The sequence below is a fragment of the Panulirus ornatus genome, chromosome 4 (assembly GCF_036320965.1).
Source record: "Panulirus ornatus isolate Po-2019 chromosome 4, ASM3632096v1, whole genome shotgun sequence".
NCBI classification, from domain to species: Eukaryota; Metazoa; Arthropoda; class Malacostraca; order Decapoda; family Palinuridae; genus Panulirus; species Panulirus ornatus.
Genome location: NC_092227.1, coordinates 68,825,995 through 68,852,330, shown reverse-complemented (window position 1 = coordinate 68,852,330; position 26,336 = coordinate 68,825,995). Strand labels below are relative to the sequence as shown.

Below are 26,336 nucleotides of genomic sequence, written 5' to 3'. Positions count from 1 at the left end.
CCCTCTCATCCACAACAGACTGCATACTTGCCCCTCTCTCCAAAACTCTTGCATTCACCTCCCTAACAAACCCATCCATAAACAAATTAAGCAACCATGGAGACATCACACACCCCTGCTGCAAACCGACATTCACTGAGACCCAATCACTTTCCTCTCTTCCTACTTGTACGCATGGCTTACATCCTCGATAAAAACTTCTCACTGCTTCTAGCAACTTGCCTCCAACACCATATATTCTTAATACCTTCCACAGCACATCTCTATCAACTCTCATTTGCCTTTTCCAGATCCATAAATGCTACATAAATATCCGTTTGTTTTTCTCAGTATTTCTCACATACATTCTTCAAAGCAACCACCTGATCCACATATCCTCTACCATTTCTGAAACCACACTGCTCTTCCCCAATCTGATGCTCTGTGCATGCCTTCACCCCTCTCAATCAATACCCTCCCATATAATTTCCCAAGAATACTCGACAAACTTATAACTGTAATTTGAACACTCACCTTTATCCCTTTGTCTTTGTACAATGGCACTATGCATGCATTCTGCCAATCCTCAGGCACCTCACCATGAGCTATACATACATTAAATATCCTTACCAGCCAGTCAACTACACAGTCACCCCCTTTTTTTTAATAAATTCCACTGCAATACCATCCAAACCCGCCGCCTTGCCGGCTTTCATCATCCACAAAGCTTTCACTACCTCTTCTCTGTTTACCAAATCATTCTCCCTAACCCTCTCACTTCGCACACCACCTCAACTAAAACACCCTATATCTGCCACTCTATCATCTAACACATTCAACAAACCTTCAAAATACTCACTCCACATCCTTCTCACATCACCATTACTTGTTATTACCTCCCCATTAGCCCCCTTCACTGATGTTCCCATTTGTTCTCTTGTCTTAAGCACTTTATTTACCTCCTTCCCAAACAACTTTTTATTCTCCCTAAAATTTAATGATACTCTCTCACCCCAACTCTCATTTGCCCTTTTTTTTCACCTCTTTCACCTTTCTCTTGACCTCCTGCCTCTTTCTTTTATACATCTCCCAGTCATTTGCATTTTTTCCCTGCAAAAATTGTCCAAATGCCTCTCTTCTCTCACTAAAATCTTACTTCTTCATCCCACCATTCACTACCTTCTAATCTGCCTATCTCCCACAAGCATATTTTGCGCAAGCCATCACCGCTTCCCTAAATACATCCCATTCCTCCTCCACTCCTCCTACATCCTTTGCTCTCACCTTTTTCCATTCTGCACTCAGTCTCCCCTGGTACTTCCTCACACAAATCTCCTTTCCAAGCTCACTTACTCTCGCCACTCTCTTCACCAAAACATTCTCTCTTCTATTCTGAAAACCTCTACAAATCTTCACCTTCGCATCCACAAATAATGATCAGACATCCCTCCAGTTGCACCTCTCAGCACATTAACATCCAAAAGTCTCTCTTTCACGCGCCTATCAATCAACATGTAATCCAATAACGCTCTCTGGTTCATATCTCCTACTTACATATGATTATGTATATCTCTTTTTTTAAAGCAGGTATTCCCAATCACCAGTCCTTTTTAAGCACATAAATCTACAAGCTCTTCACCATTCCCATTTACAACACTGATCACCCCATGTACACCAATTATTCCCTCAACTGCCACATTACTCACCTTTGCATTCAAATCACCCATCACTCCGGTCTCCTGCATCAGAACTACCAACACACTCACTCAGCTGCTCCCAAAACACTTGCCTCTCATGATCTTTATTCTCATGCCCAGGTGCATAAGCACCAATAATCATCCATCTCTCTCCATCCATTTTCAGTTTTACCCATATCAATCTAGAGTTCACTCTATCACACACTCCCATCACTCCTGTTTCAGGATTAGTGCTACTCCTTCCCTTGCTCTTGTCCTGTCACCAACCCCTGACTTTTCTCCCAAAACATTCCCAAACCACTCTCCCTCTTTACCCTTGAGCTTCGTTTCACTCAGAGCCAAAACTTCTAGGTTCCTTTCTTCAAACATACTACCTATCTCTCCTTTTTTCTCATTTTGGTTACATCCACACACATTTAGACACCCCAATGTGAGCCTTCGAAGAGGTTGAGCACTCCCCGCATGACTCCTTCTGTTTCCCCTTTTAGAAAGTCAAAATACAAGGGGGGGGGGGGTTTCTAGCCCACCCACTCCTATCCCCTTTAGTCGCTTTCTACAACATATGGGGAATGTGTGTGAAGTATTCTTTCTCCCATATCCACAGGGATAAGAGAGATGTGTGGTAATAAAAAGAGTGTGGTTGAGAGAGCAGAAGAGGGTGTATTGAAATGGTTTGGTCACACTGAGAGAATGAGTGAGGAAAGATTGACAAAGAGGATATATGTGTCAGAGGTGGAGGGAATGAGGAGAAGTGGGAGATCAAATTGGAGGTGGAAAGATGGAGTGAAAAAGATTTTGAGCGATTGGGGCCTGAGCATGCACGAGGGTGAAAGGCGTGCAAGGAATAGAGTGAATTGGAACGATGTGGTATACTGGGGTCGACGTGCTGTCAGTGGATTGAACCAGGGCATGTGAAGCGTCTGGGGTAAACCGTGGATAGTTTTATGGGGCCTGGATTTGGAAAGGGAGCTGTGGTGTCAGTACATTATACATGAGAGCTGTCTTTTCCTAGCACTACCTCACATGCATGTGGGGGGAGGGGGTTGTCAATTCATGTGTGGCAGGGTGGTGACAGGAATGAATGAAGGCAGCAAGTATGAATTATGTACATGTGTATAAATGTATATGTCTGTGTATGTATATATATATATATATATGTATATGTTGAAATGAAATGTACAGGTATGTATATGTGCGTGTTTGGACGTGTATGTATATACATGTGTATGTGGGTGGGTTGGGCCATTCTTTCATCTGTTTCCTTGCGCTACCTCGCAACAAAGTATAATAAATCAATATATAATCATTACTATTATTATTATAATACATAATTGCTGTTTCCCACATCAGGAAGGTGGTGCCAGGAAAGAGACGAAGAATGGCCTATCCACACATATACATACATAAACACCCACATACGCACATACACATATCAACATATACATATATGTACATACATAGATGCAGACAGTACATACATACATATTCATACTTGCTTACCTTTATCCATTCTTGTCGCTACCCCACCCCCAAGGAAAACAGCATTGCTATCCCCTGCTGTAGCAAGGTAGCACCAAGAATACAGACAAAATAGGCCACATTTGTTCACACTCAGTCTCTAGCTGTCATGTGTAATGCACCAAAACCACAGCTCCCTATCTACATCCAGGCCCCACAGACCTTTACATGGTTTACCCCAGACACTTCACATGCCCTGGGTTCTGTCCACTGACAGCATGTTGACCCTGATATACCACATCGTTTCAATTCACTCTATTCCTTGCATGCTTCTCACCCTGCTGTATGTTCTGGCACCAATCGCTCAAAATCTTTTTCACTCCATCCTTCCACTTCCAATTTGGTCTTCTGCTTCTCCTTGTTCCCTCCACCTCCAACACATATATCCTCTCAGTCAATCTTTCTTCACTCGTTCTCTCCATACGTCCAAACCATTTCAGCACATCCTCTTCTGCTCTCTCACCCATACTCTTTTTATTTCTACACACCTCTCTTAACCTTACATTTTTACTCAATCAAACCACATCACACCACATATTGTCCTCAAACATTATTATTATCATTATAATTATTATCATTATTATTTATCCCTGGGGATAGGGGAGAAAGAATACTCTCTGCGTGTCGTAAAAGGCAACTAAAAGGGGAGGGAGCAGGGGGCTTGAAATCCTTCCCTCCAGTTTTTACTTTTTCAAAAAAAGGAACGGAGAAGGGGAAAGAAGGGGGCCAAGTGAGGCTTTTCCCTCTTAAGCACAGTCCTCTGTTCTTAATGCTACCTTGCTAATGCAAGAAATGCTGAATATGTATGAAAAAATTATCATTATTATTTATTTATTATAACTGATCGCCGTTTCCTGCGTCAGTAAGGTACTGCCAGGAAACAGACGAAGAGTGGCTCCCTATCTGCATCCAGGCCCCAATTCACTCTATTCCTTGCACGCCTCTCAACCTCAAGTATGTTAAGGCTCCAATCACTCAAAATCTTTTTCACTCCATCCTTCCATCTCCAATTTGGTCTCCCACTTCTCCTTGTTCCCTCCACCTCTGACACATATATCTTCTTTGTCAATCTTCCCTCACTTATTCTCTCCATATGCCCAAACCATTTTAACATACCCTCTTCTGTCTCTCAACCACACTATTTTTATTTCCACACATCTCTCTTACCCTTTTATTTCTTACTCGATCAAATCACCTCACTCCACATACTGTCCTCAAACATTTAATTTCCAACACATCCATCCTCCTACATACAACCCTATCTATAGCCCATGCCACACAGTTTGGATGGTACTGCAGTTGAATTTATTATGAAAGGGGTGACTGTGTTGATGATTTGTTGGTAAGGATATTCAATGTATGCATGGATCATACTGAAGTGCCTGAGGACTGCCAGAATGCATGTATAGTGCCATTGCAAAAAGAAAAGGGAATTAACATGAGTGTTCAAATTATGGAGGCATAAGTTTGTTGAATATTCCTGGAGAAATGTATGGGAGGGTACTGAATGAGAGGGAGAAAGCATAGACATAGCATCAGATTAGGAAGGAGCAGTGTGGTTTCAGAAAAGGTAGAGGATATGTGGATCAGGTGTTTGCTTTGAAGAACATGCATGAGAAATGTTTAGAAAAATAGATGGATTTTTATGTGGCATTTGTGGATCTGGAGATGGCATATGAAAGGGTTGATACAGATACTTTGTGGAAGGTCTTAAGAGTATATGGTGTGGGAAGTAAGCTGCTAGAAGCTGTGAAAAGTTTTTATCAAGGATGTACGACATGTGTATAAGGAGGACGAGAGGAGAGTGACTGGTTCCCAGTGAAATGTCGGTCTGCAGCATGGGTGTGTGATGTCTCCATGGTTGTTTAATGTATTCACGGATGGGTTGGTTAAGGAAGTAAATGCAAGAATTTTGGAGAGAGGGGCAAGTATGCAGTCTGTTTGGGATGAGAGGGCCTGGAAAGTGAGTCAGTTGCTGGTTGCCAATAATACAGCACTGGTGGCTGATTCAAGTAAGAAACTACATAAGTTGGTGACCGAGTTTGGAAAAGTGTGTGAAAGGAGAATGTTGAGAGTAAATGTGAATAAGAGCAAGGTTATTAGGTTCAGCAGGGTTGAAGGGCAAGGTAATTGGGATGTAAGTTTGAATGGAGCAAAACTGGAGGAAGTGAAGCGTTTTAGATATCTGGGAGTGAACCTAGCAGCGAATGGAACCATGGAAGCAGAAGTGAGTCACAGGGTGGGGAAGGGGGTGAAGTTCTGGGAGCAATGAATAATGTGTGGAAAGTGAGAACATTATCTTGGAGAGCAAAAATGGGTATGTTTGTAAGTTTTTACAATTATATGGATGTCACAATATAGTGTGACTTGACAGTTTTGTTTTCGTATCTATCTTCTGATATATCATGGGACTACTGTATCAAACTCAATAACTTTGATATAAAAAAATGACAGAATAACTCCTTCAGATTTATGAGTCCCAAGCTTTTGGGATGTACAGTGTTGACGAAATTTGTTTTAGGCTGGTATGAGCCTGCTCCATGACATGTCAGTTTTATGACTGATCTCTCTCCCTATAGTATAACCCTGTATGACTTTTTTTTTAGAAATGAGCTTGTGTGTAAACCTTCTCATTACACACCAACTATATGTAAGGGCTATATCCCTTTCATCACATACTTTGTTTCTCTAAATTCTAATGCTTCTGAGGTGCTTTGCTTCTCAAGCTCCACCATCACCTATGGCAACCTAAACCCTTCACCTGGCCAACTTCACCCCAGCACCCACCAAGCAACCTGCATCACCAATCTGGACACCTATACCACAGCACTCAACAACATACTGATTCCTTCCATGTGGATGCCTACAACATTCATCGCACGTCTTCCTCTCTTGCAATGTACACTTCTTACCTCACCTGAGCACTTGCATCACCCACCTGATCGAAGTCTGAGATAACTTCATTAAGGAAGCGGAGGCACTCAAGACCCTGGTTGTTAACTGACTCTTCTGAATAGAAGTCTGTGGAGAGAATGAAAAGCTCATGAAAAATATCTAAATTTTTTTTCTATAACTGCCATATACCTGGTAAATATGTAACAAATAATCAGAAAATCCTCTATATGTAACAATTAAAATGCTTAATCAAAGGACTTAATGGCCCCAAAATTGATTTAAACCCACGATTCATATTCAGTGTGAAAAATAGGCCTTATAATGAAGTCTTAACAAAAACTATTTTTCCAAGAAAAATACACAAAATTGAAGACAGTAGTTTCATGTATGTTTCTTGTACAATTTTTTAATTGAAATATACCATATTGAAGGCTTCTATACTTCAAATACCCAAAATTGAAGATAATAGTTTTGTGTATGTTTCATACGATTTTTTTATTGAAATATATTGAAGGCTTCTATACTTCACATAACAGAAAATGTCTCATAATACTTTGGCTGTCTAACAGATACCCCAATAAAAACAAAGGGGATAATCAAACCATCCTTTCAAAGTGTAATAATCCAAACGTATTTCAACTTTAGATTTGTATTCAGCTGAAAAAATTTACATTATGCTGATGTCATTAAGAAAATCTATTCCTTAAGAAAAATACCAAAAACTGCAGGGATTTTTTTTTTTCTTGAAAGACTTTTTGCTTTACAATGATATATGATATAATGCAAGGTTTCTATACTTGAAATAATCATAGGAAATATCTCACAATGCTTCCCCTAACTGACAGACACTGTGAATATGAGATGAATCATCAAAAATTTCTTCATATGATACTGTAAATCCTTAAGTGCAGGATTTAATGATCCCCAAAACAATAGTTCAACTCAACATTCATATTCAGCATCATTAATAGGCCTTATACTGAGGTTTTAAAGAAAATCTATTGACCTAAGAAAAATACAAAAATTGCAGGTACTTTTAATCTAATATTTTACCTAAACAGCTTTTTGTTTTAAAATCAAAATATAACATAATGAAAGGTTTCTATACTTGAAATGATCATGGAGCATATCTCATAATACTTCCCCAGACTGATACCCAGTAAGTATGAAACAAACAAAAATTCTATACTGTAATAATTTAAATGCTAAGTTACAGGACTTCATGATCCCTAAACAATAATTCAACCATAGATATAGGGTGTTTTGGTCGAGGTGGTGTGCAAAGTGAGAGGGTTAGGGAAAATGATTTGGTAAACAGAGAAGAGGTAGTGAAAGCTTTGCGGAAGATGAAAGCCGGCAAGGCAGCAGGTTTGGATGGTATTGCAGTGGAATTTATTAAAAAAGGGGGTGACTGTATTGTTGACTGGTTGGTAAGGTTATTTAATGTATGTATGACTCATGGTGAGGTGCCTGAGGATTGGCGGAATGCGTGCATAGTGCCATTGTACAAAGGCAAAGGGGATAAGAGTGAGTGCTCAAATTACAGAGGTATAAGTTTGTTGAGTATTCCTGGTAAATTATATGGGAGGGTATTGATTGAGAGGGTGAAGGCATGTACAGAGCATCAGATTGGGGAAGAGCAGTGTGGTTTCAGAAGTGGTAGAGGATGTGTGGATCAGGTGTTTGCTTTGAAGAATGTATGTGAGAAATACTTAGAAAAGCAAATGGATTTGTATGTAGCATTTATGGATCTGGAGAAGGCATATGATAGAGTTGATAGAGATGCTCTGTGGAAGGTATTAAGAATATATGGTGTGGGAGGAAAGTTGTTAGAAGCAGTGAAAAGTTTTTATCGAGGATGTAAGGCATGTGTACGTGTAGGAAGAGAGGAAAGTGATTGGTTCTCAGTGAATGTCGGTTTGCGGCAGGGGTGTGTGATGTCTCCATGGTTGTTTGATTTGTTTATGGATGGGGTTGTTAGGGAGGTAAATGCAAGAGTTTTGGAAAGAGGGGCAAGTATGAAGTCTGTTGGGGATGAGAGAGCTTGGGAAGTGAGTCAGTTGTTGTTCGCTGATGATACAGCGCTGGTGGCTGATTCATGTGAGAAACTGCAGAAGCTGGTGACTGAGTTTGGTAAAGTGTGTGGAAGAAGAAAGTTAAGAGTAAATGTGAATAAGAGCAAGGTTATTAGGTACAGTAGGGTTGAGGGTCAAGTCAATTGGGAGGTGAGTTTGAATGGAGAAAAACTGGAGGAAGTGAAGTGTTTTAGATATCTGGGAGTGGATCTGGCAGCGGATGGAACCATGGAAGCGGAAGTGGATCATAGGGTGGGGGAGGGGGTGAAAATTCTGGGGGCCTTGAAGAATGTGTGGAAGTCGAGAACATTATCTCAGAAAGCAAAAATGGGTATGTTTGAAGGAATAGTGGTTCCAACAATGTTGTATGGTTGCGAGGCGTGGGCTATGGATAGAGTTGTGCGCAGGAGGATGGATGTGCTGGAAATGAGATGTTTGAGGACAATGTGTGGTGTGAGGTGGTTTGATCGAGTGAGTAACGTAAGGGTAAGAGAGATGTGTGGAAATAAAAAGAGCGTGGTTGAGAGAGCAGAAGAGGGTGTTTTGAAGTGGTTTGGGCACATGGAGAGGATGAGTGAGGAAAGATTGACCAAGAGGATATATGTGTCGGAGGTGGAGGGAACAAGGAGAAGAGGGAGACCAAATTGGAGGTGGAAAGATGGAGTGAAAAAGATTTTGTGTGATCGGGGCCTGAACATGCAGGAGGGTGAAAGGAGGGCAAGGAATAGAGTGAATTGGAGCGATGTGGTATATCGGGGTTGACGTGCTGTCAGTGGATTGAATCAAGGCATGTGAAGCATCTGGGGTAAGCCATGGAAAGCTGTGTAGGTATGTATATTTGCGTGTGTGGACGTATGTATATACATGTGTATGGGGGGGGGTTGGGCCATTTCTTTCGTCTGTTTCCTTGCGCTACCTCGCAAACGCGGGAGACAGCGACAAAGTATAAAAAATAAATAAATAGATTCATCTTCAGTATGAAAAAACAGGTCATCCAATGGGAGACTTGAAAGAAAATCTATTTACCTAAGGAAAAATAAAAAAAAAATTTCAGGTTATTTCTTCAGTATTTTGAAAGGCTTCTTTACTTGATTTGTTCACAGAAAAAGGCTCATAATGTTTCCCCTGACCAACATATACCCAATAAATATGAAATGAGTAATCAAATAATTCTTTAAACAACATATACCCAATAAATATGAAATGAGTAATCAAATAATTCTTTAAACATGTAATCATTTAAATGCTTAATTACATATCTTAATGGCACCTAAACAATACTTAAACCAAGATTCATAACAGAAATAACAGGCCTTACTGTAGGATATTTTTTGCCCAAGAAACAATTTGTTTAAAAGTAAATACAGGTACACCACCAAATTTTCGGCAACTGATGGTTCAGCACCTCCTCTAGTGCAGATAAAATTACGTGAGGGAACCTGAAATTACTGTGGCCACCAGACTAGTTTACTGGGCAGCCACAGGTGGCATTGTGTGTAGGGTGTGCTTATTTACATTATTTAAACTACACTTGTTGGTGGTGATACTGCAATTCTGTGAGATTCTTAGCTTATTTTGCTCAAATTTGATCCTAGCTATGGCTTCTAAGACATAAGAGAGTGTCAGTTGTAGTGTCAAATGTAAACACCAGTCCGTATCGATCCACCATAAAGTAGAACTGTTGAAAAAATGGACCGTGGTGTTTCAATGCATAAGCTGTGTGACATCTACAGTATTAGTTCAACAACTGTTTATTATACAAAGAAGCAAGTGGAGAAAATACTGATATTCTATGCAGACAGCAATTCGAAGAGGCAAATGAAGACTAGAAAAAACTACGAAAGATGGTAAGAGACTGAGTACGATTGAGTGGTGATGGAATAGTTTTGACAGCGTCAGAGTGATGGAGTGGAACTGTCAGGTAGCATGATAATGAACCAGGCTAAGTTGTTCCATAAAGAACTTAAATTACAATGTGAGTGCAACTATAGTGAAGGATGGATTCAAAGATTCAAGAAGTATCATGGAATTTTCATGAATAATGTGTGTGGAGAAAAGCGATCTCCAAACCACGAAGGAGCTGCTGAGTATGTGGACTTATTTGCAAAAACTCGTAGCTGATGAGCACCTCAGCCCTGAGCAGGTGTATAATGTATTTCATGTGATTTATATTCAATATTTGTTTAATTCAAATTTCTAGCAGTCCATGATATACTTTAGATACATGGGAGATGTATAATTAGTGGTTTAGAGGTGTGTTGATGAATTATTATTTCGTGACCATGGTTGGTCTGGCAAAATGGTTAATCCGGCAGGGCTTTGGAACCAAGAGTGCCAGAAAATCAGTGGTGTACCTGTATCATACAATGAAAGGCTTCTGTACCTGAGACAACCATGGAAAATATTTCATAATGCTTCCCTTGATCAATAGATACCTTATGAATATGAAATCAGAAATTTCCTTTAAACATGTAATTATGTAAATGCTTTATTACTGGACTTAATGCTCTACAAACAATAGTTTAACCTAAGATTCGTATTCAGCATGAAAAATAGGCATTATACCTGGGATTTACAGAAATATTCACCTAAAAAGTGAGTAATTTTCATGTTTTGTTTTTGCACGAAATCCTGTGTATCAAAACTGAAATATAACATACTGAAAGGCTTCTTTACCTGATATGATCACTGAAAACTTCTCAAAATGATACCTCCAACTGACATGTACACAATATACAAAACAAAAATCAAATGTGTGGTGAGAGGTGGTTTTATCGAGTAAGTAATGTAAGGGTAAGAGAGATGTGTGGAAATAAAAAGAGCGTGGTTGAGAGAGCAGAAGAGGGTGTTTTGAAATGGTTTGGGCACATGGAGAGAATGAGTGAGGAAAGATTGACCATGAGGATATATGTGTCGGATGTGGAGGGAACGAGAAGTGGGAGACCAAATTCGAGGTGGAAAGATGGAGTGAAAAAGATTTTGAGTGATCGGGGACTGAACATGCAGGAGGGTGAAAGGCGGGCAAGGAATAGAGTGAATTGGATCGATGTGGTATACCAGGGTTGATGTGCTGTCAGTGGATTGAATCAGGGCATGTGAAGCGTCTGGGGTAAACCATGGGAAGTTGTGTGGGGCCTGGATGTGGAAAGGGAGCTGTAGTTTCGGGCATTATTGCATGACAGCTAGAGACTGAGTGTGAACGAATGGGGCCTTTGTTGTCTTTTCCTAGCGCTACCTCGCACACATGAGGGGGAGGGGGATGGTATTCCATGTGTGGCGAGGTGGCGATGGGAATGAATAAAGGCAGATAGTGTGAATTGTGTGCATGGGTATATATGTATGTGTCTGTGTGTGTATATATATGTGTACACTGAGATGTACAGGTATGTATATTTGCGTGTGTGGACGTGTATGTATATACATGTGTATGGGGGTGGGTTGGGCCATTTCTTTTCGTCTGTTTCCTTGCGCTACCTCGCAAACGTGGGAGACAGCGACAAAGCAAGATAATATATATAATAAAATTCAAATTATTCTTTACACTTGTAATCATTTTAATGCTTTATCACAGGAAATACTGGACTTCAAACAACATTTCAAATAAAAATTCATATTCAGCATGAAAAATAGTCCTTATACTGAGGTTTTAAAGAAAATACATATCTGGAGTGGATTTAGCAGTGGATGGAACCATGGAAGCAGAATTGAATCATAGGGTGAGGGAGGGGGCGAAAGTTCTGGGAGTGTTGAAAAATGTGTGGGAGTCGAGGACATTATCTTGGAAAGCAAAAATGGGTATGTTTGAAGGAATAGTGGTTCCAACAATGTTATAAGGTTGCGAGGCATGGGCTATAGATAGAGTTGTGCGGAGGAGGGTGGATGTGCTGGAAATGAGATGTTTGAGGACAATGTGTGGTGTGCGGTGGTTTGATTGAGTAAGTAATGAAAGGGTAAGAGAGATGCGTGGTAATAAAGAGTGTGGTTGAGAGAGCAGAAGAGGGTGTTTTGAAATGGTTTGGCAAAATGGAGAGAATGAGTGACAAACGATTGACAAAGAGGATATATGTATCAGAGGTGGAGGGAACGAGGAGAAGTGGGAGACCAAATTGGAGGTGGAAAGATGGAGTGAAAAAGATTTTGAGTGATCGGGGCCTGAACATGCAGGAGGGTGAAAGGTGTGCAAGGAATAGAGTGAATTGGAACGATGTGGATTGAACCAGGGCATGTGAAGCATCTGGGGTAAACCATGGAAAGTTCTGTGGGGCCTGGATGTGGCAAGGGAGTTGTGGTTTTGGTGCATTATACATGTTAGCTAGAGACTGAGTGTGAATGAATGTGGCCTTTGTTGTCTTTTCCTAGCGCTACCTCATGCACATGCAAGGGGAGGGGGGGGGGGTTGTTATTTCATGTGTGGCAGGGTGGTGATGGGAATGAATAAGGGCAGACAGTATGAATTATGTACATGTGTATATATGTATATGTCTGTATGTATATATATATGTATACGTTGAGATGTACAGGTATGTATATGAGCGTGTGTGGACGTGTATGTATATACATGTGTATGTGGGTGGGTTGGGCCATTCTTTCATCTGTTTCCTTGCGCTACCATGCTAATGCGGGAGACAGCGACAAAGTATAATAAAAAAATAAATAATACATCTCCCAAGAAAATATTCTCATGCCCTGAAAACCTTTTTTTTTAAACTGAAATATTACATACTGAAAGATTTCTATACTTGAAATAAACATGAATATATCATAATGCTTCCTCTGACTGCCAGATACTTCTTAAATGCAAAATGAATAATAAAAATTTCTTTGAAACATCATCACAGATCTCAATGATCCCCAATCAATGTTTCATTCCCAATTCATATTCAGCATGAAAGAAAAAGCATTATACAGAAGTTTAAAAGAAAATCTGTTTAAATAAAACGCAGGTTCATGGTATTTTTGGCCAAAACCATTTAAAACAAATATAACACAATAAAAGGCTTTCTCCCCTATCCCTGGGGATACCAAACTCCGTCACCAGCTTCTGCAGTTTCTCACATGAATCCGCCACCAGCGCTGTATCATCAGCGAACAACAACTGACTCACTTCCCAAGCTCTCTCATCCCCAACAGACTTCATACTTGCCCCTCTTTCCAAGACTCTTGCATTCACCTCCCTAACAACCCCATCCATAAACAAATTAAACAACCATGGAGACATCACACACCCCTGCCGCAAACCTACATTCACTGAGAACCAATCACTTTCCTCTCTTCCCACACGTACACATGCCTTACATCCTCGATAAAAACTTTTCACTGCTTCTAGCAACTTGCCTCCCACACCATATATTCTTAATACCTTCCACAGAGCATCTCTATCAACTCTATCATAGTGATGGGTGATTTAAATGCAAAGGTGAGTAATGTGGCAGTTGAGGGAATAACTGGTATACATGGGGTGTTCAGTGTTGTAAATGGAAATGGTGAAGAGCTTGTAGATTTATGTGCTGAAAAAGGATTGTTGATTGGGAATACCTGGTTTAAAAAGTGAGATATACAAAAGTATACGTATGTAAGTAGGAGAGATGGCCAAAGAGTGTTATTGGATTATGTGTTAATTGATAGGTGTGTGAAAGAGAGACTTCTGGACATTAATGTGCTGAGAGGTGCAACTGGAGGGATGTCTGATCATTATCTTGTGGAGGTGAAGGACAAGATTTGTAGGGGTCTTCAGAAAAGAAGAGAGAATGTTGGGGTGAAGAGAGTGGTGAGAGTAAGTGAGCTTGGGAAGGAGACTTGTGTGAGGAAGTACTAGGAGAGACTGAGTACAGAATGGAAAAAGGTGAGAACAAAGGAAGTAAGGGGAGTGGGGGAGGAATGGGATGTATTTAGGGAAACAGTCATGGCTTGTGCAAAAGATGCTTGTGGCATGAGAAGCGTGGGAGGTGGGTTGATTAGAAAGAGTAGTGAGTGGTGGGATGAAGAAGTAAGATTATTAGTGAAAGAGAAGAGAGAGGCATTTGGATGATTTTTGCAGGGAAAAAAGTGCAAATGAGTGGGAGATGTATGAAAGAAAGAGGCAGGAGATCAAGAGAAAGGTGCAAGAGGTGAAAAAGAGGGCAAATGAGAGTTGGGGTGAGAGAGTATCATTAAATTTTAGGGAGAATAAAAAGATGTTTTGGAAGGACATAAATAAAGTGCGTAAGACAAGGGAGCAAATGGGAACTTCAGTGAAGGAGGCTAATGGGGAGGTGATAACAAGTAGTGGTGATGTGAGAAGGAGATGGAGTGAGTATTTTGAAGGTTTGTTGAATGTGTTTGATGATAGTGGCAGATATATGGTGTTTTGGTTAAGGTGGTGTGCAAAGTGAGAGGGTTAGGGAAAATGATTTGGTAAACAGAGAAGAGGTAGTAAAAGCTTTGCGGAAGATGAAAGCCGGCAAGGCAGCGGATTTGGATGGTATTGCAGTGGACTTTATTAAAAAAGGGGGTGACTGTATTGTTGACTGGTTGGTAAGGTTATCTAATGTATGTATGATTTGTGGTGAGGTGCCTGAGGATTGGCGGAATGCTTGCTTAGTTCCACTCTACAAAAGCAAAGGGGATAAGAGTGAGTGCTCAAATTACAGAGGTATAAGTTTGTTGAGTATTCCTGGTAAATTGTATGGGAGGGTATTGATTGAGAGGTAGAAGGCATGCACAGAGCATCAGATTGGGGAAGAGCAGTGTGGTTTCAGAAGTGGTAGAGGATGTGTGGATCAGGTGTTTGCTCTGAAGAATGTATGAGAAATACTTAGAAAAGCAAATGGATTTGTATGTAGCATTTATGGATCTGGAGAAGGCATATGATAAGAGTTGACAGAGATGCTCTGTGGAAGGCATTAAGAATATATGGTGTGGGAGGCAAGTTGTTAGAAGCAGTGAAAAGTTTTTATCGAGGATGTAAGGCATGTGTACATGTAGGAAGAGAGGAAAGTGATTGGTTGTCAGTAAATGTAGGTTTGCGGCAGGGGTGTGTAATGTCTCCATGGTTGCTTAATTTGTTTATGGATGGGGTTGTCATGGAGGTGAATGCGAGAGTTTTGGAAAGAAGGGCAAGTATGCAGTCTGTTGTGGATGAGAGCCTGGGAAGTGAGTCAGTTGTTGTTTGCTGATGATACAGTGCTGATTCTTGTGAGAAACTGCAGAAGCTGGTGACTGAGTTTGGTAAAGTGTGTGAAAGAAGAAAGCTGAGAGTAAATGTGAATAAGAGCAAGGTTATTAGGTACAGTAGGGTTGAGGGTCAAGTCAACTGGGAGGTTATTAGGTACAGTAGGGTTGAGGGTCAAGTCAACTGGGAGGTAAGTTTGAATGGAGAAAAACTGGAGGAAGTAAAGTGTTCTAGATATCTGGGAGTGGATCTGGTAGCGGATGGAACCATGGAAGCGGAAGTGAATCATAGGGTGGGGGAGGGGGCGAAAATTCTGGGAGCCTTGAAGAATGAAAGTTGAGAACATTATCTCGGAAAGCAAAAATGGGTATGTTTGAAGGAACAGTGGTTCCAACAATGTTGTATGGTTGCAGGGCGTGGGCTATGGATAGAGTTGTGCGCAGGAGGGTGGATGTGCTGGAAATGAGATGTTTGAGGACAATATGTGGTGTGAGGTGGTTTGATCAAGTAAGTAATGTAAGGGTAAGAGAGATGTGTGTAAATAAAAAGAGTGTGGTTGAGAGAGCAGAAAAGGGTGTTTTGAAATGGTTTGGTCACATGGAGAGAATGAGTAAGGAAAGATTGACCAAGAGGATATATGAGTCAGAGGTGGGGGGAACGAGGAGAAGTGGGTGACCAAATTGGAAGTGGAAAGATGGAGTGAAAAAGATTTTGAGTGATCGGGGCCTGAACATGCAGGAGGGTGAAAGGCGTGCAAGGAATAGAGTGAAGTGGAACGATGTGGTATACCGGGTTCAACGTGCTATCAATGGATTGAACCAGGGCATGTGAAGTATCTGCGGTGAACCATGGAAAGTTCTGTAGGGCCTGGATGTGGAAAGGGAGCTGTGGTTTCGGAGCATTATTACATGACAGCTAGAGACTGAGTGTGAACGAATGGGGCCTTTGTTGTCTTTTCCTAGCGCTACGTTGCACACATGAGGGGGAAGGGGTTGTTATTCCATGTGTGGCGAGGTGGCGATGGGAATAAATAAAGGCAGACAGTATGAATTATGTACATGTGTATATATGTATATGTCTGTGTGTATATATATGTGTACAGTGAGATGTATAGATATGTATATTTGCGTGTGTGGACGTATATGTATATACATGTTTATGTGGGTGGGTTGGGCCATTCTTTCGTCTATTTCCTTGCGCTACCTCGCTAACGTGGGAGACAGTGACAAAGCAAAATAAAATAAAATAAATAAAAGGCTTTTGTTCTTAAAATGATCATGGAAAATACCTCATAATGCTTCCCCTGACCAAAAAGTACCCAATAAAAACAAATAATAATAAATAATCTTTTAAAAATGTTATCAATCAAATGGTTAATGACAGGACTTAGTGGCCCCCACATTCATATTCAGTATGAAAAACAGGCCCTATAATGAGGTTCTAAAGAAATGTATTTTGTTAAGAAAAATACAAAAAATGCAGGGTAAGTTATCTGAATATTATTTGTATGAAATATTTTAATGAAATATATAACTGAGAAGCTTCCATACTTGAAATGTTCCTGGAAAATATACCATAATGCTTTCCCTGAGCAACATATACCCAATAAAAATGAAGTAAATAATTAGAACATCCTTTAAAAATACAATAACTTGAAAGTATAATCATAGGGCTTCCAAAAAATACTAAAAAATGCAAGGTATTTATTTCACAAAAAATATTTTGCTTTACAATTGAATTATAATATGTGAAGGAAATTTGATTTAACAGAATGCAGGTTCATGGTATTTTCTGCCAAAAACTTTTAAAACAAATATAAGCCACTAAAAGGCTTCTATACTTCAAATGATCATGGAAAATACCTCATAATGCTTCCCCTGGCCAAATGTACCCAATAAAAACAAATAATAATAAAAAGATCTCTTAAAGATGTTATCAATCAAATTGTTAATGACAGGACTTAATGGCCCCCGAATTCATATTCAGTATGAAAAACAAGCCTTATAATGAGGTTTTAAAGAAATGTATTTTGCTAAGAAAAATACAAAAAATGAAGGGTAAGTTATCTGAAGATTAATTGTATGAAATATTTATTTTATTTATTATACTTTGTCGCTGTCTCCCGCGTTTGCGAGGTAGCGCAAGGAAACAGACGAAAGAAATGGCCCAACCCCCCCCCCATACACATGTATATACATACGTCCACACACGCAAATATACATACCTACAAAGCTTTCCATGGCTTACCCCAGACGCTTCACATGCCTTGATTCAATCCACTGACAGCACGTCAACCCCGGTATACCACATCACTCCAATTCACTCTATTCCTTGCCCTCCTTTCACCCTCCTGCATGTTCAGGCCCCGATCACACAAAATCTTTTTCACTCCATCTTTCCACCTCCAATTTGGTCTCCCTCTTCTCCTTGTTCCCTCCACCTCCGACACATATATCCTCTTGGTCAATCTTTCCTCACTCATCCTCTCCATGTGCCCAAACCACTTCAAAACACCCTCTTCTGCTCTCTCAACCACGCTCTTTTTATTTCCACACATCTCTCTTACCCTTACGTTACTCACTCGATCAAACCATTTCACACCACACACTGTCCTCAAACATCTCATTTCCAGCACATCCATCCTCCTGCGCACAACTCTATCCACAGCCCACGCCTCGCAACCATACAACATTGTTGGAACCACTATTCCTTCAAACATACCCATTTTTGCTTTCCGAGATAATGTTCTCGACTTCCACACATTCTTCAAGGCCCCCAGAATTTTCGCCCCCTCCCCCACCCTATGATCCACTTCCGCTTCCATGGTTCCATCCGCTGCCAGATCCACTCCCAGATATCTAAAACACTTCACTTCCTCCAGTATTTCTCCATTCAAACTCACCTCCCAATTGACTTGACCCTCAACCCTACTGTACCTAATAACCTTGCTCTTATTCACATTTACTCCTAACTTTCTTCTTCCACACACTTTACCAAACTCAGTCACCAGCTTCTGCAGTTTCTCACATGAATCAGCCACCAGCGCTGTATCATCAGCGAACAACAACTGACTCACTTCCCAAGCTCTCTCATCCCCAACAGACTTCATACTTGCCCCTCTTTCCAAAACTCTTGCATTTACCTCCCTAACAACCCCATCCATAAACAAATTAAACAACCATGGAGACATCACACACCCCTGCCGCAAACCTACATTAACTGAGAACCAATCACTTTCCTCTCTTCCTACACGTACACATGCCTTACATCCTCGATAAAAACTTTTCACTGCTTCTAACAACTTTCCTCCCACACCATATATTCTTAATACTTTCCACAGAGCATCTCTATCAACTCTATCATATGCCTTCTCCAGATCCATAAATGCTACATACAAATCCATTTGCTTTTCTAAGTATTTCTCACATACATTCTTCAAAGCAAACACCTGATCCACACATCCTCTACCACTTCTGAAACAACACTGCTCTTCCCCAATCTGATGCTCTGTACATGCCTTCACCCTCTCAATCAATACCCTCCCATATAATTTACCAGGAATACTCAACAAACTTATACCTCTGTAATTTGAGCACTCACTCTTATCCCCTTTGCCTTTGTACAATGGCACTATGCACGCATTCCGCCAATCCTCAGGCACCTCACCATGAGTCATACATACATTAAATAACCTTACCAACCAGTCAACAATACAGTCACCCCCTTTTTTAATAAATTCCACTGCAATACCATCCAAACCTGCTGCCTTGCCGGCTTTCATCTTCCGCAAAGCTTTCACTACCTCTTCTCTGTTTACCAAATCATTTTCCCTAACCCTCTCACTTTGCACACCACCTCGACCAAAACACCCTATATCTGCCACTCTATCATCAAACACATTCAACAAACCTTCAAAATACTCACTCCATCTCCTTCTCACATCACCACTACTTGTTATCACCTCCCCATTTGCGCCCTTCACTGAAGTTCCCATTTGCTCCCTTGTCTTACGCAATTTATTTACCTCCTTCCAGAACATCTTTTTATTCTCCCTAAAATTTAATGATACTCTCTCACCCCAACTCTCATTTGCCCTTTTTTTCACCTCTTGCACCTTTCTCTTGACCTCCTGTCAAGAAGCTTCAGTACTTGAAATGTTCCTGGAAAATATCCCATAAAGCTTTCCCTGTCCAACATATGCCCAATAAAAATGAAGGGAATAATCAGAAAATCCTTTGAAAATGAAACAGCTTGAAAGCATGATTACAGGGCTTACAAAGAATACTAACAATTGCAAGTTATTTTTCCACAAAAAATGCTTTGCTTTAAAATTGAAAAATAATTTGTGAAGGACTTTTGGATTTGAAATGAACAGAAAAATTACTGATGATGCTTCCCCTGACAGATAGATACCCTATAAATTCATTTATTTATGTTTATTTTGCTTTGTCGCTGTCTCCCACGTTAGCGAGGTAGTGCAAGGAAACAGACAAAAGAATGGCCCAACCCACCCACATAAACATGTATATACATACACATCCACACACGCAAATATACATACCTATACATCTCACTGTACAAATATATATACACACAGAGACATATACATATATACACATGTACATAATTCATACTGTCTGCCTTTATTTATTCCCATCGCCACCTCACCACACATGGAATAACAACCCCCTCCCCCTTCATGTGTGCGACGTAGCACTAGGAAAAGACAACAAAGGCCCCATTCGTTCACACTCAGTCTCTAGCTGTCATGTAATAATCCACCAAAACCACAGCTCCCTTTCCACATCCAGGCCCCACAGAACTTTCCATGGTTTACCCCAGATGCTTCACATGCCCTGGTTCAATCCACTGACAGCACGTCGACCCCAGTATACCACATCGTTGCAAAATTCACTCTATTCCTTGCACACCTTTCACCCTCATGCATGTTCAGGCCCCAATCACTCAAAATCTTTTTCACTCCATCTTTCCACTTCCAATTTGGTCTCCCACTTCTCCTCGTTCCCTCCACCTCTGACACATATATCCTCTTGGTCAATCTTTCCTCACTCATTCTCTCCATGTGACCAAACCATTTCAAAACAGCCTCTTCTGCTCTCTCAACCACACTCTTTTTATTTCCACACATCTCTCTTACCCTTACATTACTTACTCGATCAAACCACCTCACACCACATAATGTCCTCAAACATCTCATTTCCAGCACATCCACCCTCCTGCGCACAACTCTATCCATAGCCCATGCCTCGCAACCATACAACATTGTTGGAACCACTATTCCTTCAAACATACCCATTTTTGCTTTCCGAGATAATGTTCTCGACTTCCAAATGTTCTTCAAGGCTCCAAGAATTTTCGCCCCCTCCCCCACCCTATGATTCACTTCCGCTTCCATGGTTCCAATAAAAAAATTCTGAACAACCCCCAAGATTCATATTCAACATGAAAAATAGGCCTTGCTCTGAGGTTTGAAAGGTTTTACCAAAGAAAAATCCCAAAACAATTGTAGATATTTTCAGGATATTTTTTCTGCTTGAAAAACTTCTTAAAATCATAATATAATGAAAGGTTTCTATGCTTCACATGATCATGTACATATCTTATAATGCCTTCCCTGTTCAACAGATAACCAATAAATATGAAACAAGTAATCAAAAAAGCTTTAAACATAAAATCATCTAAAACCTCAATCACAGGACTAATGGCCCCCAAACAGTATATCAATCCCAGGTTCGTATTCAGTATGAAGTATGGGCCTTATACTGTGGTTTTAAAGATACAGGTTGTACCTGTCTAATCTGACACTCTGAGGTCTGGCACATTTTGAATCTCCCAACATACTCTTCCCTAGATTCATATTCAGACTTAAATATAGGCCTTATATGGAGGTTTGAAAGAAAAAAGCTGTTATCAAAAAAAGCAAAAATAAAAAAATTCTGGAAATAGTTTTGGGTATTTATTAGCCCCCCAAATTTTGTTTTGAAAGGAAAAATATATAATAATAAAAGGCAAAGGCAAAGAGGTTAAGGGAGTGTTCAAACTACAGAGGCATAAGTTTGTTGAGTATTCCTGGAAAATCATATAGGAGGGTATTGATTAAGAGGGTGAAGGCATGTACAGAGTATCAAATTGGGGAAGAGCAGTGTGGTTTCTGGAGTGGTAGAGGATGTGTGGATCAGGTGTCTGCTCTGAAGAATGTGTGAGAAAAATACTTAGAAAAACAGATGGATTTGCATGTAGCATTTATGGATGTGGAGAAGGCATATGATAGGGTTGATAGAGATGCTTTGTGGAAGGTATTAAGAGTATATGGTATAGGAGGTAAGCTGCTGGAAGCAGTGAAAAGCTTTTACCAAGGATGTGAGGCATATGTATGAGTAGGAAGAGAGGAGAGTGGTTCCCATTGAAGGTCGGTCTGTGGCAGAGATGTATGATGTCCCCATGTTTGTTTAATTTATGGATGGGGGTGGTTAGGGAGATAAAAGCATGAGTTTTGGAGAGAGGGGCAAGTTTGCAGTCTGTTGGGGATGAGAGGGTCTGGGAAGTGTCAGTTGTTGTTTGCTGATGATACAGTTCTGACGGCTGATTCTCAACCACATTCTTTTTACTACCAAACATCTCTCTTACCCTATTATTACTTACTCGATCAAACCACCTCACACCACATATTGTCCTCAAACATCTCATTTCCAGCACATCCACCCTCCTGCGCACAACTCTATCTATAGCCCATGCCTCGCAACCATATAACATTGTTGGAACCACTATTCCTTCAAACATACCCATTTTTGCTTTCCGAGATAATGTTCTCGACTTCCACACATTCTTTAATGCTCCCAAAATTTTTGCCCCCTCCCCAACCCTATGATTCACTTCCACTTCCATGGTTCCATCCGCTGCCAAATCCACTCCCAGATATCTAAAACACTTCACTTCCTCCAGTTTTTCTCCATTCAAACTTACCTCCCAGTTGACTTGACCCTTAACCCTACTGTACCTAATAACCTTGCTCTTATTCACATTTACTCTCAGCTCTCTTCTTTCACACACTTTACCAAACTCAGTCACCAGCTTCTGCAGTTTCTCACAAGAATCAGCCACCAGCGCTGTATCATCAGCGAACAACAAATGACTCACTTCCCGAGCTCTCTCATCCACAACAGACTGCATACTTGCCCCTCTTTCCAAAACTCTTGCATTCACCTCCCTAACAACCCCATCCATAAACAAATTAAACAACCATGGAGACGTCACACACCCCTGCCGCAAACCTACATTCACTGAGAACCAATCACTTTCCTCTCTTCCTACACATACACATGCCTTACATCCTCGATAAAAACTTTTCACTGCTTCTAACAACTTAACTCCCACACCATATATTCTTAATGCCTTCCATAGAGCATCTCTATTAACTCTAACATATGCCTTCTCCAGATCCATAAATGTTACATACAAATCCTCTTGCTTTTCTAAGTATTTCCCACATACATTTTTCAAAGCAAACACCTGATCCAAACATCCTCTACCACTTCTGAAACCACACTGCTCTTCCCCAATCTGATGCTCTGTGCATGCCTTCACCCTCTCAATCAATACCCTCCCATATAATTTCCCAGGAATACTCAACAAACTTATACCTCTGTAATTTGAGCACTCACTTTTATCCCCTTTGCCTTTGTACAATGGCACGATGCAAGCATTCCGCCAATCCTCAGGCACCTCACCATGAGTCATACGTACATTAAATAACCTTACCAACCAGTCAATAATACAGTCACCCCCTTTTTTAATAAATTCCACTGCAATACCATCTAAACCCGCTGCCTTGCCGGTTTTCATCTTCCGCAAAGCTTTTACTACCACTTATCTGTTTACCAAATCATTTTCCCTAACCCTCTCACTTTGCACACCACCTCGACCAAAGCACCCTATATCTGCCACTCTATCATCAAACACATTCAACAAACCTTCAAAATACTCACTCGATCTCCTCACATCACCACTACTTGTTATCACCTCCCCATTAGCCCCCTTCACTGAAGTTCCCATTTGTTCCCTCGTCTTACGCACTTTATTTACCTCCTTCCAAAACATCTTTTTATTTTCCCTAAAATTTAATGATACTCTCTCACTCCAACTCTCATATGCCCTCTTTTTCACTTCTTGCACCTTTCTCTTGACCTCCTGCCTCTTTATTTCATACATCTCCCAGTCATTTGCATTACTTCCCTTCAAAAATTGTCCAAATTCCTCTCTCTCTTCTCTTTCACTAATACTCTTACTTCTTCATCCCACCACTCACTACCCATTCTAATCTGCCCACCTCCCACACTTCTCATGCCACAAGCATCTTTTGCGCAAGCCATCACAGCTTCCCTAAATACATCCCATTCCTCCTCCACTCCCCTTACCTCCTTTGTTCTCACCTTTTTCCATTCTGTACTCAGTTTCTCCTGGTGCTTCCTCACACAAGTCTCCTTCCCAAACTCACTTACTCTCACCACTCTTTTCACCCCAACATTCTCTCTTCTTTTCTGAAAATCTCTACAAATCTTCACCTTTGCCCTCACAAGATAATGATCAGACATCCCTCCAGTTGCACCTCTCAGCACATTAATATTCAAAAGTCTCTCTTTTGCATGCCTATCAATTAACACGTAATCCAATAACGCTCTCTGGCCATCTCTCCTACTTAAATACGTATACTTATGTTTATCTCTCGTTTTAAACCAGGTATTCCCAATCACCAGTCCTTTTTCAGCACATAAATCCACAAGCTCTTCACCATTTCTATTTACAACACTAAACACCCCATGTACACCAATTATTCCCTCAACTGCCACATTACTCACCTTTGCATTCAAATCATCCTTCACTATAACCCGGTCTCGTGCAGCAAAACTTCTAACACACTCAATCAGTTGACCTCCCAAAACACTTGCCTCTCATGATCTTTCTTCTCATGGCCAAGTGCATATGCACCAATAATCACCCATCTTTCTCCATCAACTTTCAGTTTTACCCATGTCAATCTAGAGTTTACTTTCTTACACTCTATCACATACTCCCACCACTCCTATTTCAGGAGTAGTGCTACTCCTTTCCTTGCTCTTGTCCTCTCACTAGCCCCTGACTTTACTCCCAAGCCATTCCCAAACCACTCTTCCCCTTTACCCTTGAGCTTCGTTTCACTCAGAGCCAAAACATCCAGGTTCCTTTCCTTAAACATACTAGCTATCTCTCCTTTTTTCTCATCTCGGTTACATCCACACACATTTAGACACCCTAATCTGAGCCTTCAAGGAGGATGAGCACTCACTGCATGGCTCCTTCTTCTGTTTCCCCTTTTAGAAAGTTAAAATACAAGGAATGGAGGGTTTCCAGCCCCCCCACTCCCGTCCCATTTCGTCGCCTTCTACGACACGTGAGGAATGCGTGGGAAGTATTCTTTCTCCCCTATCCCCTATAGATGTATATATATATATCCCACGTATTCCCGCGTGTCGTAGAAGGCGACTAAAAGGGGAGGGAGCGAGGGGCTGGAAAGCCTCCCCTCTCATTTTTTTTTTCAATTTTTCAAAAGAAGGAACAAAGAAGGGGGCCAGGTGAGGATATTCCCTCAAAGGCCCAGTCCTCTGTTCTTATTAACGCTACCTTGCTAAAGTGGGAAATGGCGAATAGTTGTTTTTTTTTTTTTTTTTCAAAAGAAGGAACAGAGAAGAGGGCCAGGTGAGGATATTCCCTCAAAGGCCCAGTCCTCTGTTCTTAACGCTACCTCGCTATCACGGGAAATGGCGAATAGTAGTATGAAATCAAAAAGCCACACGTCACAAATGATTAAGCATTACTATCCTACATATCACATAAACTTTATACAGACTAAACTCTTGATGAAGACCCTGTAAGCAGTAAACATAAAGAGATGCCATCTTACTAGGACAACATCTTACCTCCAAAGTTGGGCATAGAAGCAAAGAGAACACCAATTTCGTCGTAGCTCTGGGAGTAAAGCTCCTCATGCTTCTTCCTCCTGATGCCCATGAAGTGTGTAGCTACATGTTGAGGCAGGATGTTGTACACCAAAGCCTCGTTCCTCTGACGGATGTCCGCTGCTCGCTCACGCTGCTCCTCCACCTCCTGACGCCACATGTACAGTAGCCGTGATGTCTTCTCTGTCTGTAGCAGAACTACGGCTGTCTCATCCTCAGTAAACCCTTGGGTATGATGATATGGCCCTTAAGTATGACACTAAGACCTTTGACCAATCATAGTTAAGTCAAATGCCAGGTAATCGTACACAAGGATTATATCATTATGCTGAAGGGGCTACAGGGAAGAAACACATACTTCCTTAGTGGTATAACTGCCTACATCAGCATCCACTGATATGTCAATCTCATTAACTTTCCTGCAGTTCAGGATATACATATTTTACCATTCTTTCTAGAAAGTTAGGAATAGCAATATGGCATGCACTGATTATATTAGATGTTTAGGTTACAAATTTTAAGGAACATTATCTCTGAGAGGCTTGATGACATGCAATCTGATTAGCTAAGTAAATTACTGGCTACTTCTCCACTTCCATCTGCAAGTGATGCTCACTGGAAAGCAAGACATTTCTCAAGACATTTTATGCCATAAGTAGTAACAAGAGAGACAATGTAATATCTGGAAAGAGTATCTGTAGATTTCCACTGTCTCCAACTAAAATTCATGCATCTCTGTAAAGACTGCACTATCTGTGCCCTAATGACAATGCGAGTTCCTATCAGCAATTTCCTATTTGCACTGTGTGCGGAGGAAATTCACACCTATAGAGCCCCATCTCTTGACCATTCTCTTACTATCTCACAGTCTCTTAAATTCATGTATGCTGTCTGCATTAACCACTTTGTCAGTTATTCTATCCATTACCATCACAACAAAAATTACTTCTTTATTTCCTTTCCACAATGTTTCTTATTTAATGTCATGTTATGTCCTCTGGTTGCTCTA

At 40.7% G+C, this 26,336-nt stretch overlaps 1 protein-coding gene across 1 annotated transcript in view; it reads right to left on the bottom strand.

Moving 5' to 3' along the window:
- The window catches only part of Ac3 (Adenylate cyclase 3), a 241,859-nt gene that overhangs the window by 47,344 nt on the left and 168,179 nt on the right, over positions 1 to 26,336 (bottom strand). Inside the window, exons 16-17 of the mRNA XM_071691805.1 lie at positions 25,289 to 25,514; positions 6,133 to 6,215 (exon numbers count right to left, since the gene is read on the bottom strand). Of these exons, the coding sequence (XP_071547906.1) occupies positions 6,133 to 6,215; positions 25,289 to 25,514 (309 nt within the window). The remainder of the gene's footprint in view (positions 1 to 6,132; positions 6,216 to 25,288; positions 25,515 to 26,336) is intronic.